Source organism: Nannobrachium achirus, assembly GCF_963921795.1.
Source record: "Nannobrachium achirus genome assembly, chromosome: 14".
Lineage (NCBI taxonomy): Eukaryota > Metazoa > Chordata > Actinopteri > Myctophiformes > Myctophidae > Nannobrachium > Nannobrachium achirus.
Window position 1 is genome coordinate 18,090,873 of NC_137821.1, and position 13,585 is coordinate 18,104,457.

At 41.4% G+C, this 13,585-nt stretch overlaps 2 protein-coding genes across 2 annotated transcripts in view; both read left to right on the forward strand.

The window, feature by feature from the left end:
• Nucleotides 1-309: 309 nt before the first annotated feature.
• Nucleotides 310-1,406, forward strand: LOC308297866 (chemerin-like receptor 1; the record flags this gene model as incomplete). The annotated part of the gene is made up of 2 exons (XM_080741432.1): nt 310-616; nt 715-1,406. 2 exons carry the CDS (start codon nt 310-312, stop codon nt 1,404-1,406), a joined length of 999 nt encoding a protein of 332 aa, XP_080597558.1.
• A 2,844-nt stretch (nt 1,407-4,250) lies between these two features.
• LOC308298494 (transmembrane protein 151B-like) overlaps nt 4,251-13,585 on the forward strand; it is a gene marked incomplete at both ends in the record, with an annotated part of 39,571 nt that continues 30,236 nt past the window's right edge. Inside the window, one exon of the mRNA XM_080742109.1 lies at nt 4,251-4,319. Coding sequence (XP_080598235.1) covers nt 4,251-4,319 — 69 coding nt within the window. The remainder of the gene's footprint in view (nt 4,320-13,585) is intronic.

A 13,585-nucleotide genomic window follows, 5' to 3' on the forward strand; every position in this document is an offset into this window, starting at 1 on the left:
ACAAAGATTGATACACAATGTGTCTGTCAGGTGATCAAGACAAGATGTATCAGTCATATTTTTCATATTCCATGGCTATGACATTTGATTAAAAAAAAAAAAAATCACTTGTGTGTGCAAAATGTGTTTTAATTGAGATAAAATTGCTGACACATTTTAACAAAACAAATCTTGTAAGGAGGTCCCTGGCACCAAATATTTTCAGTATAATAATAAAATATGCATGTTAAAACAAAACATTAACCTTTGTTTTTTCATCTTAGGTGTTATGAGATTATGACCTCAACTGCTGTTTAACACAACGAAGAGATGTATCTGTCTGGTGGAAACTATGAGGAGTATGAATATGATGACTACAATGACGAACAGCCTGAAGTCAACAAATCCATGATCGTGTCCCTGGTCGTTTACAGCCTGGTCTTTGTGCTTGGTGTGTTGGGGAACGGTGTTGTCATCTGGGTGATGGGCTTCAAAATGAAGAAAACCGTCAAAACTATTTGGTACCTCAACCTCTCTGTGGCCGACTTCCTCATTACAGCGTTCCTGCCCCTGAGAATCACAAAAACAGCTCTGGACAACCACTGGCCTTTTGGCAAATTCATGTGCAAAATGGAAGGTATGGTTTTCTTCATGCACATGTATGCCAGCATCTACATCCTGGTGGTCATCAGTGTTGACAGATGTGTATGTGTGGTGTGTCCAGTGTGGGCCCAGAACCAACGCAGTGTCAGAAAGGCATCTTGGGTGAGTCTGGGTGTCTGGGTGTCTGGGTGCTGGCCTTGGCTCTCAGCTCCCCTTACGTCATCTTTAGGGACACACAGCCTGACTATGATAAGGACATCATCTGTTGCTACAACAACTTTGCACTCACTGATGACTACATTACAGCTGAAGTGAGGCAATTGGGGGGCATTCGATTTGGGGACCTGATCATCACTCACTTCCACTTCCTCATGGGATTCGTGGTCCCTTTCACTGTCATCGTCTCCTGCTATTCTGTCATCATCTACCGGCTCAGGAATAATCACTCGCTGGCCAGCCACTCTGGTCGCTCCTTCAAAATCATACCAACTGTTATCACTGCATTTGTCCTGTGTTGGGTCCCCTATCACATCATACATCTGATTTATTATGTGAATGTTCGGCCGACAGAGTTCACTGAAACATTGAATCAAGTGAAAACCATCGGGATCCCCATAACCATCGGTCTGGCACTTCTTAACAGCTGCCTGAACCCACTGCTGTACGTGTTCATGGGTCAGGATTTCAAGGATGTTTTCCGCAGGTCTATCCTAAATGTGCTGGAGAAAGCCTTCACTGAAGAGCTGCCTCAGACAAACGCTTCCACAATCCCAGAGAGAACCCGTCAAGAGACTGCCTTTCCTGAGAAGATAATGTTGAAGTAAAAAAAAAAGAAAAAAAGAAAAAACATTCTTTGGAGATTCTCTTTGCCATGCGTCTTTAATGTTTGAGTTTTTATTTTTTCCCTGCTCTCCCTCTCCTCCCTCCTTTTATTTCTTCTCCCTTTATTAATAAAAACAAAATTATGGGGAATATAATATTTCACCCATGTCTTTACACCTGTAAAACAGTGATGTGACAATAAAGTTGATTCTTGATTCAGGTTTCAGAGTTTGTAATTGTACACAGTGTCATGAAACACATTTTAATTTAGTGTTTGTTTGTTTTGGCCATTGGAGCATTTAGCAGGACTTTGCCGCTATGTGGGCAGAAGGAGAATTCCGTAGTAGGATTTTGTGCAGTTTACTGTAACCGGTATATGTAACAATTAAGATTTTGATTCACACTTATAATTACGCACACACACAAAGGCTATGACATATACAAGTATGCAATAAAAGTATATAAACATGTAGGGCTATACCAGGGTCCGAAATAAGCTGGTGAAACGTTTATTCAAACGGTTTTGTTTAAAGTGTAACTAAGGAGCATTTTTCATCTTACGGTATCTAATATCCTCAGCTGATGCAGAGGAGATTGACACTGGAGCAGCTTGGACAGCCTTGTATTTAGGTGCTACTAGTACAAAAAATAATGACTTGTTATTTTTTCAAGTCATTCAAAAGCTGCTCCAGTGTCAATCTCCTCTGTTGTCCCTGCTCCTGTGACGGACGCACTTGAGACCATATTAGGCTGAGGTGCGCCGGTAGAATCCCTTTATCCCCATTTGATGATTTTAATATCAAACTGAGATAGCCTACTCCATTCTAACAGACCGACACGTTATATCCATTAAATCTTTTTTAATTGCATTTGAAGACAGTGTGCGGGAGTTGTTTCCTCTCCTATTGCACCTGTGCAAATAAGAATACTTGGTTTGTATTAGTCCTCTACAAATAAAAAAAGAATTTATGAAAAACTATATAGCACAATTCAATCGTGCTTGGCCAGCTGAAAAGAAATCGATGCAAAGTTGAGCGACAATGGCTAAGTGTCCACCTTGACATTTCTATGTAACAGACTGCAGTGCTGTCACAAGGTCACTTGAGGCCTTGTGGACATTGTTCAGCGGAGAGAGCAAGGTCATGACCATACTCGAAAAGCTGTCCAACCAGAAGAGGACTGGTGATGACTTATGTTGATCAGCAACCAAATGCTGTACCACTGAATGTTTTCCCCTGCCAACAAAGACCAAAGATGATAGTAGAATGCATGTAGTGTTTTGACCGCCATGATCTCCCATGTTCCATGAAGGAGGCCACATGGAAGAGATGCCAGGGTGACAAGCCCTCAACTACTTCAAGTGGAAGACACCAGTGGGAAAGTGCCAGTAAAAAGAAGTTCCTGTCTGTGACATGTTTGTTTCATTTTCTTTTTCATTCTGTGGACCCGGTTGGTGTCATTGAAGGCTGATAATACTGTAACTGCGACTAAGCTACCACTTGGGAATGGCTATCATGTTGAAATATTATCAAGGTATATAGACCTTTTCAAAATACCAAACTAGAATTTGCCTTGTCACCGATTAGTGAAAATTCTGGACTGGGCCGGCTGGATCATCATAGCATACCATGATATCTGCTATAATTTAGTGAATTGATTTTTTATTTTATTTTTATTTTAATTAACACTAATGCTAATTTGAGTAAAATCACTGCTCTTTTCCTCTGGATTCTTTTGCTGGGAAGAATGCATGACAGCAGCTAAATGAGCGGCTGCATATAAGCCTAATATTACACCATGACTCAGTTTTATTTTATTTTATTTTAGGTTACAATATTAGGCTGAAGTTACGATTATTTGCAAATAAAACGCGCGCGTGTGCGCGTGCGTGCGTGCGTGCGTGCGGGGGGGGTTATCACGGGAATCCTTTGCAGGTGGTCATGTATGACATCACCTCCGGAGACTGCGATAGGCAGGTAAGCGGAACAGCTGACAGAAAGACGTATAATAATAAAGAAATAAAGTTGTTTCGCTTGTTTTAAATAAATCTCGAAATCATTAACCAAATCCATTATCACGTCACCGGCGAGCAAAAACCCATTAAGACCGGTTATTAATAACCATAATAAAGTAAACGACCTCTGTATTTTTGCGTTTTAATTATTTTTTTCCTCCCACATTTCCTCCTGCAGTCTCTCTCCAGCGTGTTTCATCATCCGCCTGTCTCGGCGTGCGTGCCCGTCCGTGCCCCCCAATCCAATCTCTCACGCTCACACGCACGCGCGCAGACGTTCACCGCCTCGTTTTGAGCATCAGGGGTAGCAGCAGGCAGGCAGCAGAACACGGAGCAGCGGAGAGTGAACCAGACTCTTGGTCTTGCTGCCGTGCTGCGTGGTGTTGTGTTTGTTTGGCGTTCGTTTTGTCGCAGGGAGAGGAGAGCGAGAGAGAGGGAGCTGAAGGATGAAGGGGAGACGTTGTGTGTAATAGGACAGCTTGACATCATTCTGGGGAAAGCTGACGGACCGTGAAGAAGACAGAGAGGGGACGGGGGACGGTCACGGGGAAAAAAAACGGACGTTTTATAGACGAGAATGCTTATTTGCCGCAGGCCCCGCCATCACCATCATCATCATCGTGAAACTGGATACCGACTTGCGGCGGATGGGGTGACCGAGCGTCCTCCTGCTCCGCCGGGGAGGTCCTCGACCCTCCTCCTGCCCGTTACCGGGGCTGGAGCTGCTGCTGCTGCTGCTGCTGCAGCCCGGGCCCGGTTCTGAAGGAGAGGACGGGACTAGGAAGGTGGTGAGAGAGAGAGAGAGAGAGAGACACATAAAGAGAAGGGGAAAATGCAGACGGAAGAGGAGACGGCGGCCGCAGAAGAGCCCATTTTGGAGGAAGGTGCAGGGAGAGAGCAGGTAAGGGGGGAACATAAATCTCTCTCTCTCTCTCTCTCTCTCTCTCTCTCTCTCTCTCTCTCAGTTGTAAACAGAGATGGTAGGCTAATGGGGAGGAAGGACCACTATCTTTCTCTTGAGTGTCTTCTTCATTCCATCACTTATAATTTGTTTTTGTCCTAAGAAGAAAATAACAGTTCTTCTACATGCTCTAATTGTGTAGACTTCTTGTAGGCCTAAATGAAATCACTAATCAGTGTATCTCAAACATTTCAATTTCAAGGTCTCCCCTTAACTCTGGTGTATCTCAAACATTTCAATTTCAAGGTCTCCCCTTAACTCTGACAGTGTAGGGTTCATTTGGTTCCATTATTTGTACACTGTCAGAGTTACAGACTTGTATGGGTCAATTTAGACCCCCAGGAACCCCCGGAGTCCCTGGAAGCCACTTTGAGAAACACTGAATTAAATAATGCAGATGTTTTACAATAATGTAACTCTTGAGAGCGTAAAATGAAACCAAATGGACCAGTCAGGGTCCATTTGGTTTCATTTTACGCTCTCAAGAGTTTAAGTCCTATAAGGGTCCATTTGGTTAGCAGCTCTCCATCATTTAGCTGGGGACCACCTGGAACCTCCTCGAGGACCACTGGTGGTCCCCAGACCACTGTTTGAGAACCACTGCAGTATACACCTTTACAGTTATCACCAGTCGTGTCTTCCTCACAGCACACACTTCTTGCGTGTGTGTTGTGTCGTGTAGTGTCATCTTTAAATGCATGGGTGATGCAGCATGCTGCATGCCAGAACGGGCTATAGCCAGTGTAAAAGATGTACAGTAGTAGACCTACTATTTGGACATTTGGTACTTGAAACATTGGAGAGGACACAGGACAGGATATTGGCCTTTTTTAATGTTTTGCTTTGATTTAGCCTAAATCTTAGGCAGACAGGGAAGAAGGGTGGGGGTAATGCTCATCTATGTTGTTATGAATTGTTTATACGTACTGGCTTTAATACAGACACAACATCTAGGGCAAAGCTATAAATAAACTAAGTAAAAATCTGCGAGTAAGCAGAAATAGTTCAAGGTTTCTTTCCCCTTCAGGGAACTTGTATTGGTCAAGAACGGTAAAAGGACACAGTAAGAAAATAGTTCATACAAAATAACGACTGAGTAAAAGAGGCAGTGTGGTTTGGGATATATTTGTATGTACGATCTTACTTAGGTAGTTCTCAATAATAGACCCGGACCAGGGATCTTCTGCGTTTTTCAAGCCAAGGAACCCTTAGCTGAGAGTGAGATGAAGCAGGGACGAAGGACGCCCACTACATGTTGAATAGAATTGTGCTGCAATTCTCCACATATTTCATAGATAGCTTCTTGTACTTGTTTGACAGCACTATCATCAGTGTATGTTGGAACTTGACCTTTGGCTCTGTACTCGGTCTGCTCTTTTCCCCCCTCTACACCAAACCTCTTTGCAGAGGCTTGTAGATCTGCTATTTTTGGCCAAAGTTCTCAGAATATGGATGCTAGGGTTCAAGTGGTTAATGTAAAAACCACACCTGTGTTAAGTGAGTGGTGCTCAATTCACATTGATTGCGACCGTTAGGGAGCAGTTTATTGCGACCGTTAGGGAGCAGTTTACTACCAAAACCTCCACCGGCCGTCCGTCCGTCACACGTCACACCTTTGTTTGTGTACGGTGTGATGTCATATATCTTCAGTATGACATCACACCACATGTGTACACAAACCTTTGTGTACGTTGCTGTGGCAACAGTCTGTTGTTGCTGGTCTGTTAGTGTACGTTAGCAACCACCTTAGCAACCATGGTTTTACCCTAGCAACCAACTGTTTACCCTAGCAACCAACTGTTTACCATAGCAACCATGTTTTTTTACCCTAGCAACCAACTGGGCATAAAAGGGATTCTGTTAGGGATCTCCATATATGGGCATAAAAGGGATTCTGTTAGGGATCTCCATATATGGGCATAAAAGGGTATGGGCATAAAAGTGATTCTGTTAGGGATCTCCATATATGGGCATAAAAGGGATTCTGTTAGGGATCTCCATATATGGGCATAAAAGGGATTCTGTTAGCTGTTAGTGATCTCCATATATGGGCATAAAAGGGATGCTGTTAGGGATCTCCATATATGGGCATAAAAGGGATTCTGTTAGGGATCTCCATATATGGGCATGAAAGGGATTCTGTTAGGGATCTCCATATATGGGCATAAAAGGGATTGTATCCCAGATGATGCCCTGTTAGGAGATCCACACTAACAGAATCCATATATGGTCCTACCGACAGCTGCTATAAGCCAACCCTGGCGATAAGGTCTGAATCGAAGAAATGCTTCTTTCCTGGCAAGAATTGCCCCTTCATACTGTAGGGCTCGTTTGTGTATTGTATGACATCACGCCACATCATCGGCTGAGGACTGTGTGATGTCATCATATCTCCATATATGGAGACATAAGTTGCTCATGCCCAAATATGGGCTGGTGAGGTCAGACTTAGTGTGATGCGTAGGTTATCTCCATATATGGAGATTCAACTTCAATGAGTAACCATGGCAAACTGTCAACTGCCCGTATGTCTTGATAATTGGTAAAACAAACTTTTGGCCTATTTGTGGAGATAAGCGACCAACGATTAGGGATTAGGGAGTCTTACTGGTATCCTGTGACGTAATTTCAGTTATAACCCCACAGACTTACGTCATCCAATGGGAAAACCCTTGGAAAAATCACAGCCAATGTGAAGTGAGCGGTGGTCGTGCTTGCATAACGTCTTCAGACTAGGATTTGAGTCTAGGATGTACAGGCTATGCTACACACACAACGACATATGACATCACTAGACAAACATGATGCTACGTACACACATTTTGCTGTGGCAAAACGCTGAGGAAAAAGGCTACAGACACATGCACAGCCACTTATAGGAGCGGTTTGCACCGCTCAAAAAATGATAAGCCACGTATAGGAGTGGTTACTGATTAGACCACTAAAAAAATCCTATCACACTAAGATTTGATGGGCCCTCCTGTAGTAACTCTGGACACCCCCTAGGGGTCCCAGACCCCCTGTTGAAGACCCCTGTAATAGACCTCTACCCACCTACCAGTTTCGACTCCAATAAAACACTTAGGATGATCCCACCTACTCCCCTGGGTGTGTAGAGCTACCCATTACCTGACATGCAGCCTCATTTACACTGAACTAGTTACTGGAATCACCTCTCCTCAGCAGGCAGGCCTATTTATCTGTGGCTAATCCACCATGTGTTCACCTAGCAGCCTAATTTCTAGAGAAATGGAGCAAACTGAGAAATGGAGCACAAGATAGTGGGAACACTGTATACATTAGAAGAAAAAAACTAGAGCATGCACATCACATCCACTCTGGTGATGATCAGGTGCAGGGCGAACGGAGAGTCAGCATAATGACATAATAAGAGAGTCTGCACACTGTTAAGACTCACTCCCACCACGTTTATTGAATAAACATGGTGGGAGCGACTCTAGCAGTATGCAGACAGACTCTGAGGCTGCACACTGTCTGTTATTTTACCATATCATTCCTTCAGCCTACCCCGTTTAGTCTTCTATAAAGAAATATTGGAGGAGTGGTCACAGACTCACAGTATGTTTATCTCTCACTTCTCCAGCAATATTCACTATCCTTGTTGCAATATATTCAACCTCCTCAGCTATACATTACCGGTATGACTCTGAGATATACAGTATATACTACACACACACACACACACACACACACACACACACACACACACACACACACACACACACACACACACTGTATGTACAGTATATAAACTGTGCAATCACTACGCCTGTGCAATCATGTGTGACTAACAAGGTGTCTTTACTGCTGAGGAAGTTGCTGATATTGTAACAGCAGGGTGAGAAATGACTTGCAGAGAGATATACAGTATACCACACTTTAGTGTGTACCGTCCTACAGTGTTATGTTTTCATCATTAGGTGTTTTGTATTTTCTCCTATTTGGCTAGTACTTTGTGAACAAAGTTTGTAAGATAATGGACATATTTATTTAAAGGTAATAATAATCTATTGTGAAAGACATGTTGGATGGGGTTAGAGTTAACAGTGGCTGGTGAATTTTGGGGATTTTTCCATTTTGTGTTAGTTAGGCTTAAATTACGTGTTGTGTTATATTTTTTAATTTATTTGTAGGCAGTTGTATATTGTATTTTCAGTTTTTTGTCATGTTTGTGTTGTGATTCTGCATCATGTTCAATTGATTCACTCATTAACGTGCACTTTCCCATAAATAAACGAATAAAGTTGGGTAAAGTAAAGTTTATAAGCCAATATGGCAAGTGGACAAGGGAAACGGTGTTCGGCTCTGGCTGTGATCTTCTTAAAGGAGTAGTTAACCCCCAAAATTACTTATTTTCTTATCAATGACACACCCCAGGAAACCTTGAATTCATGGAGATTGTTTTGTATTTGTTGCATTCCTGAGACAACATTTTGCTGACCGGCAGAGTCTCCGGTAGGAGACTTGCGGAGACATTAGCATCTTTCCGCCGGTCATCAAAATATTGGCTTAGGAATGTGACAAAGACATCTCCAAGGCTTGATTGGGTGTGTAATTGATTGAAAATAAGTAATTTTTTGGGCTGAACTGCTCCATCTCTCTCTTGTGGGGATTGATGTAACAGCAGGTCGATGAGGCTGTTGGAGGGATGATGTGATGTGATTCCCATCATGATTCTGCCATATTCAGAAGTCATGCTAGGTCAGACATCATCATTATTATTGGATTCTGTGCAGATGACACACATTTGAGCAGTGATGGACTGTAACTAAGTACATGTACTTCAGTACTGTACTCTAGTACATTTTTGAGTATTTATTGATGACTTTCACATAGAAACTACGCTTCTATGAAGGGACCCTTGGGACCAAAACTTATATTTATATATTTATATATATATATATATTATGAATTAACCACTTATTAAGCCCTGTTTAAAATACAGTGAAAATAACAGATCTACAAGCTCGCACCACGTTAGTGCGTGGCTTTGTGAGCTTGTAGATCTGATAACTGTACTTCATAATTTGTACCTCTTGAATGCTTGAGTGTTTACTTGAGTGTATACTTTGTCCACCACTGCTAATAACTAACCCTTAAAGTCACTTAAAAGAAAAGACACAATGGGCTGGCCAGTTGCCAAAGTGGCAAGTGGAATTGACAGAGTCTAACAGACACATTTAACAGCATTTTGTCTGGCGAACTGGAGACCGGTGACATTTTGAAGCTCAATATCTACCCCATTACAACCAGGAAAGCATCGCTCTCATTTTAGATTTTATACTGTATATATGAGTGTATTTTTAAAAAATAGATCTGTTTTAAATATATATTTTTAAGAGAACATTTTTAACTCAAATCTTTGCTTCTATCAGGGGTCCCTCTGACAAATTATTTTGAGAGGTGGGGTCGGCGGCCAAATACCGGTAGATATAATTTTCAGGGTCCTTGACATGAAAAGTAAAGGTTTGATGACCTCTGATATAGCAACATAAGTTTTTCAGAAAACTGTTAGGATTTAGAAGACCTTTTTAGAACTGGCCTCAGGTCTTAACAGGTTAAAGTAGTTCATTGTCTCACTGTTGTGTCTACTGTGCTTCCCTCCCTCCCTCCTCCCTCCCTCTCTCTCTCTCTTTCAATCTCCTGCTGTCTTTAGCCTTTCACACTGAGTTGAGTTCAGTCAGTGTCTGCTCTCTGCAGTGCAGACAGGGCGAATATAATGCAATGCATTTCCGTCTGCGTCTGTTCTCGTTCTCTGCCTCCATTACTCTCTCTCTCTCTCTCTCTCTCTCTCTCTCTCTCTCTCTCTCTCTACTTCCCCTTTGGTCTGTTCTTTTCTCTAAAGCTCTGCCTTTCCTGGAGAATGTAACATCATCCACCGATCTCTCTCCCTCAGCTCTCCATCTTTCTCTCTTTTACATTCCTCTTCCTCACATGCACTCACTCTCATATCGTCGGGCAGAAACCCTTTTTTCATAAATTAAAGCCATGCCTCATCAAGACTGTCGTACAGAACTAGTGAAAATAGCAGATCTACAAGCACACAACGCCTTTTATAATTACAAAACGAACGGTTTTGGACATGGAAGGTTTTCCACCTGACAACAGCGACTACAGTGCACACATGCACAAACACACACACACACACACACACACACACACACACACACACACACACACACACACACACACACACACACACACACACACACACAACATTCCATATGCATGCTTGCAGGAATGCACGTCGTACTACACATGCATGCTGTTAATGGGTGCACTGATGGAATAAATGGCTCAGCTGATTGTAAAAGGGGAGTGGGAGTGATAAGGGAATTGGATAGAACTCAAAGGAGTCAGCATCCTCCACTGTTTATGGTATGGTGGTCATGTATACAGCGGTGGAAAAAGTACTCAACATTTTTACTTTTATCAATACTGCAATATAGAATTAGTCTGTTACAAGTAAATGTCTGGAATTCAAAATGTAATTGAATAAAAGTATGAAAGTGTTGGCGTCAAAATGTACTTAAAGTACCAAAAGTAAATGTAATGTGACGCGTTGTCTTGTGAGCTTGTAGATCGGCTATTTTCAAATAGCCTAGGTATCAAATAGGGTGTTTAAGTGTTTATGTATGTTTTATAAAATCAGAATCAGAAATCTGAAATACTTTATTGTCACACCTTAAAGAATACTTTTCAGTAAAAAAAAGTGAAATTCATTTGACAGTGCTCCTCGGACTTGCAGTTCATCATTTAGTAGAACATAATATAAATAGCCTATATATAAAAACATCATCTCATAATAAAAAATATAATATTATAATTTATACCTGCAAAAGTACAGTATTTGGATGTGAGATGTAATGGAGTTGAAGTAAAAGTATTGGAAATTGGAAATGCCCAAGTACAAATACCTCAAAACTGTACTTACCACTAAGTACAGTTCTTGAGTAAACGCACTTTGTTACTTTACACCACTGGTCATGTACTCTTGGAACCCGAGGCTCTGGGATTGACAACATCGCTTTATTGGCTGCCGTAAAAGCGACTTAATCTTATTGTCACGGTGTGAAAAGATTAGTGACATAATCTTCTTCTCTAATAAAGGATGATGTATCTGATCCTTGGTTCATCCTAACATGTTAAAGGATTATTTAGGCTCAATAGATTGTGGGACTGTTAATCTGCCAAATTTGGGGTTTGCCTAAACACAATGATGAAAAGCACCTTTTTAAATCTTAGTAGATAGAGAGGTGCTTATAATTGGCCAGGAAATAGCCCAACTAACCCAATACAGAAGAAATACCTAAATTAATTGGCAAATTGTTTGACTAAGACCTCGACATTATTCAGGAATGGAATCGTCTTCCATAGCCGATACAGCTGCAGCAGTTAATTTGTTGATTTAATCCATTATCAAAATAAAACATTTTACTAAAATAATCCTTACTTATCATCCATAGTACCGGTATGTTCCGGCTTCTGTGGATTATCAGTTGATCATAACGGTGGTTGCCCATGGCCTGCAGAGCAACCACCAGACTATAGTACTTGTCCGACTTTATTAGTGCGGTTGCCCCTGCAGGGATTTTATTTCCATCCATCCATCTTTCCATCTTTCTAGATAAACTTCTTTTGCCGCGCTACTCCTCCCACAGTTTTGGTGGCACGCACTCGGTCCATACTGTATGTCAAATCGACCGGCTTCATTGGGACACTGTCGTAGATTAGAGATTATCATGATTGATTATGTGTGACGTTATCATGTGTTCATTGATTATATTAATATCTAGGTCTTCATGATGATATTAATACTTGATAGTTAGGAGTAGAGAGGCCTTCAGTAGGCCTCAGTAACTGTTGTTTTGGTAAAGCCTATCTTGTTATGGTACGCCTCGTCCCTGAGGCCTTGAAGCCACCCAGTATAACTCTAGTGTTTGGCCATTCCTCTTGGCAGAACTACTTTACCACTGCCCAGAGTGTTAATCGTACTTCTGTCCATGATATCATGTTATATAAACTTGACCACACCACCACCTAATATAATTGTCTTGTCTCCTCCTTTTCTGATGATTATTGATTGATCTGAATTCCACCACAACACCGACACAGAGATCTCCATGTATGGCCATCAAAAATTAGTGACTTAATTTTCCCCATTGACTTGAATGGGTAAATTCAAATGGTAAGACAGAATTAATTTGCAATTGTGACTAGCATCACGTATAGTCACGGCAACCACACTTGCAATTTCCAATTGTGTATCATTATTTTATGCTTTAACTATTGAAAAATAGCAGATATACAAGCTCGAGCTTGTAGATCTGCTATTTTTGAAAAATTGTGTAAATTAGAATTTTTACCCGATTCTATACATGTAAGTGTTTTTTGAATCCTTCTACGATTTTTTTGAAAAAAACCTATGTTTCTATGTCAGCAATCTGGCTATAGCCATCATCAAAGAAAAGGTCCTATTCACTTAAATGGAGCTCAGTTAGTCTGTTCTTGAGAGACTACTATGTCAGTGGTTCTCAAACATTTTCATGTGAAGGACCCCCAAACTGATATTTATTTGGCCACGAACCCGCATCTCAAAATATCTAGTTCCAGGGACCAACCAGAAGCAAAATTTGAGTTACAAACGTTCGCTTTGAAAATACATAATATTCAAAGATTTGTACACATTTTCACAACTTTTTCAAAAATAGCAGATCTACAAGCTCGCAGCGCGGCACTCGGTGCCTCGCTGCGAGCTTGTATATCTGCTATTTTTCACTGGTTAAAGCATTCAATAATTCTAGGCCTAAATGGGGTTAAAGTGCTCTATTGAAATGAGATGTGGTGCAAGTGACACGTCTTTTAGTTTTGTATTCGTTCTGTTTTACGATTGCGCTGCATGCATCCGTACAGTATATCCAGCACATCCCTCTCTCTCTCCTTAATGTCATCTCTTCTTCACTTCATTCACCACCCACACACACTAGGATTGCTAATTATAGCAACTCTAATCACACCTCACCAGCTGAATCGCTGGGAAACGGAGACAGAGAGAAACGACATCTTGACTGTAGCAGACAGTCTAACGTCAGGGTTATTTTACATCTTCTGCCCCGGGAAGCTTCTACTTTAATTAGAAAATTGTTATATACTTTACTTTGTTATACTTTTAGTGGCAGGAAAAG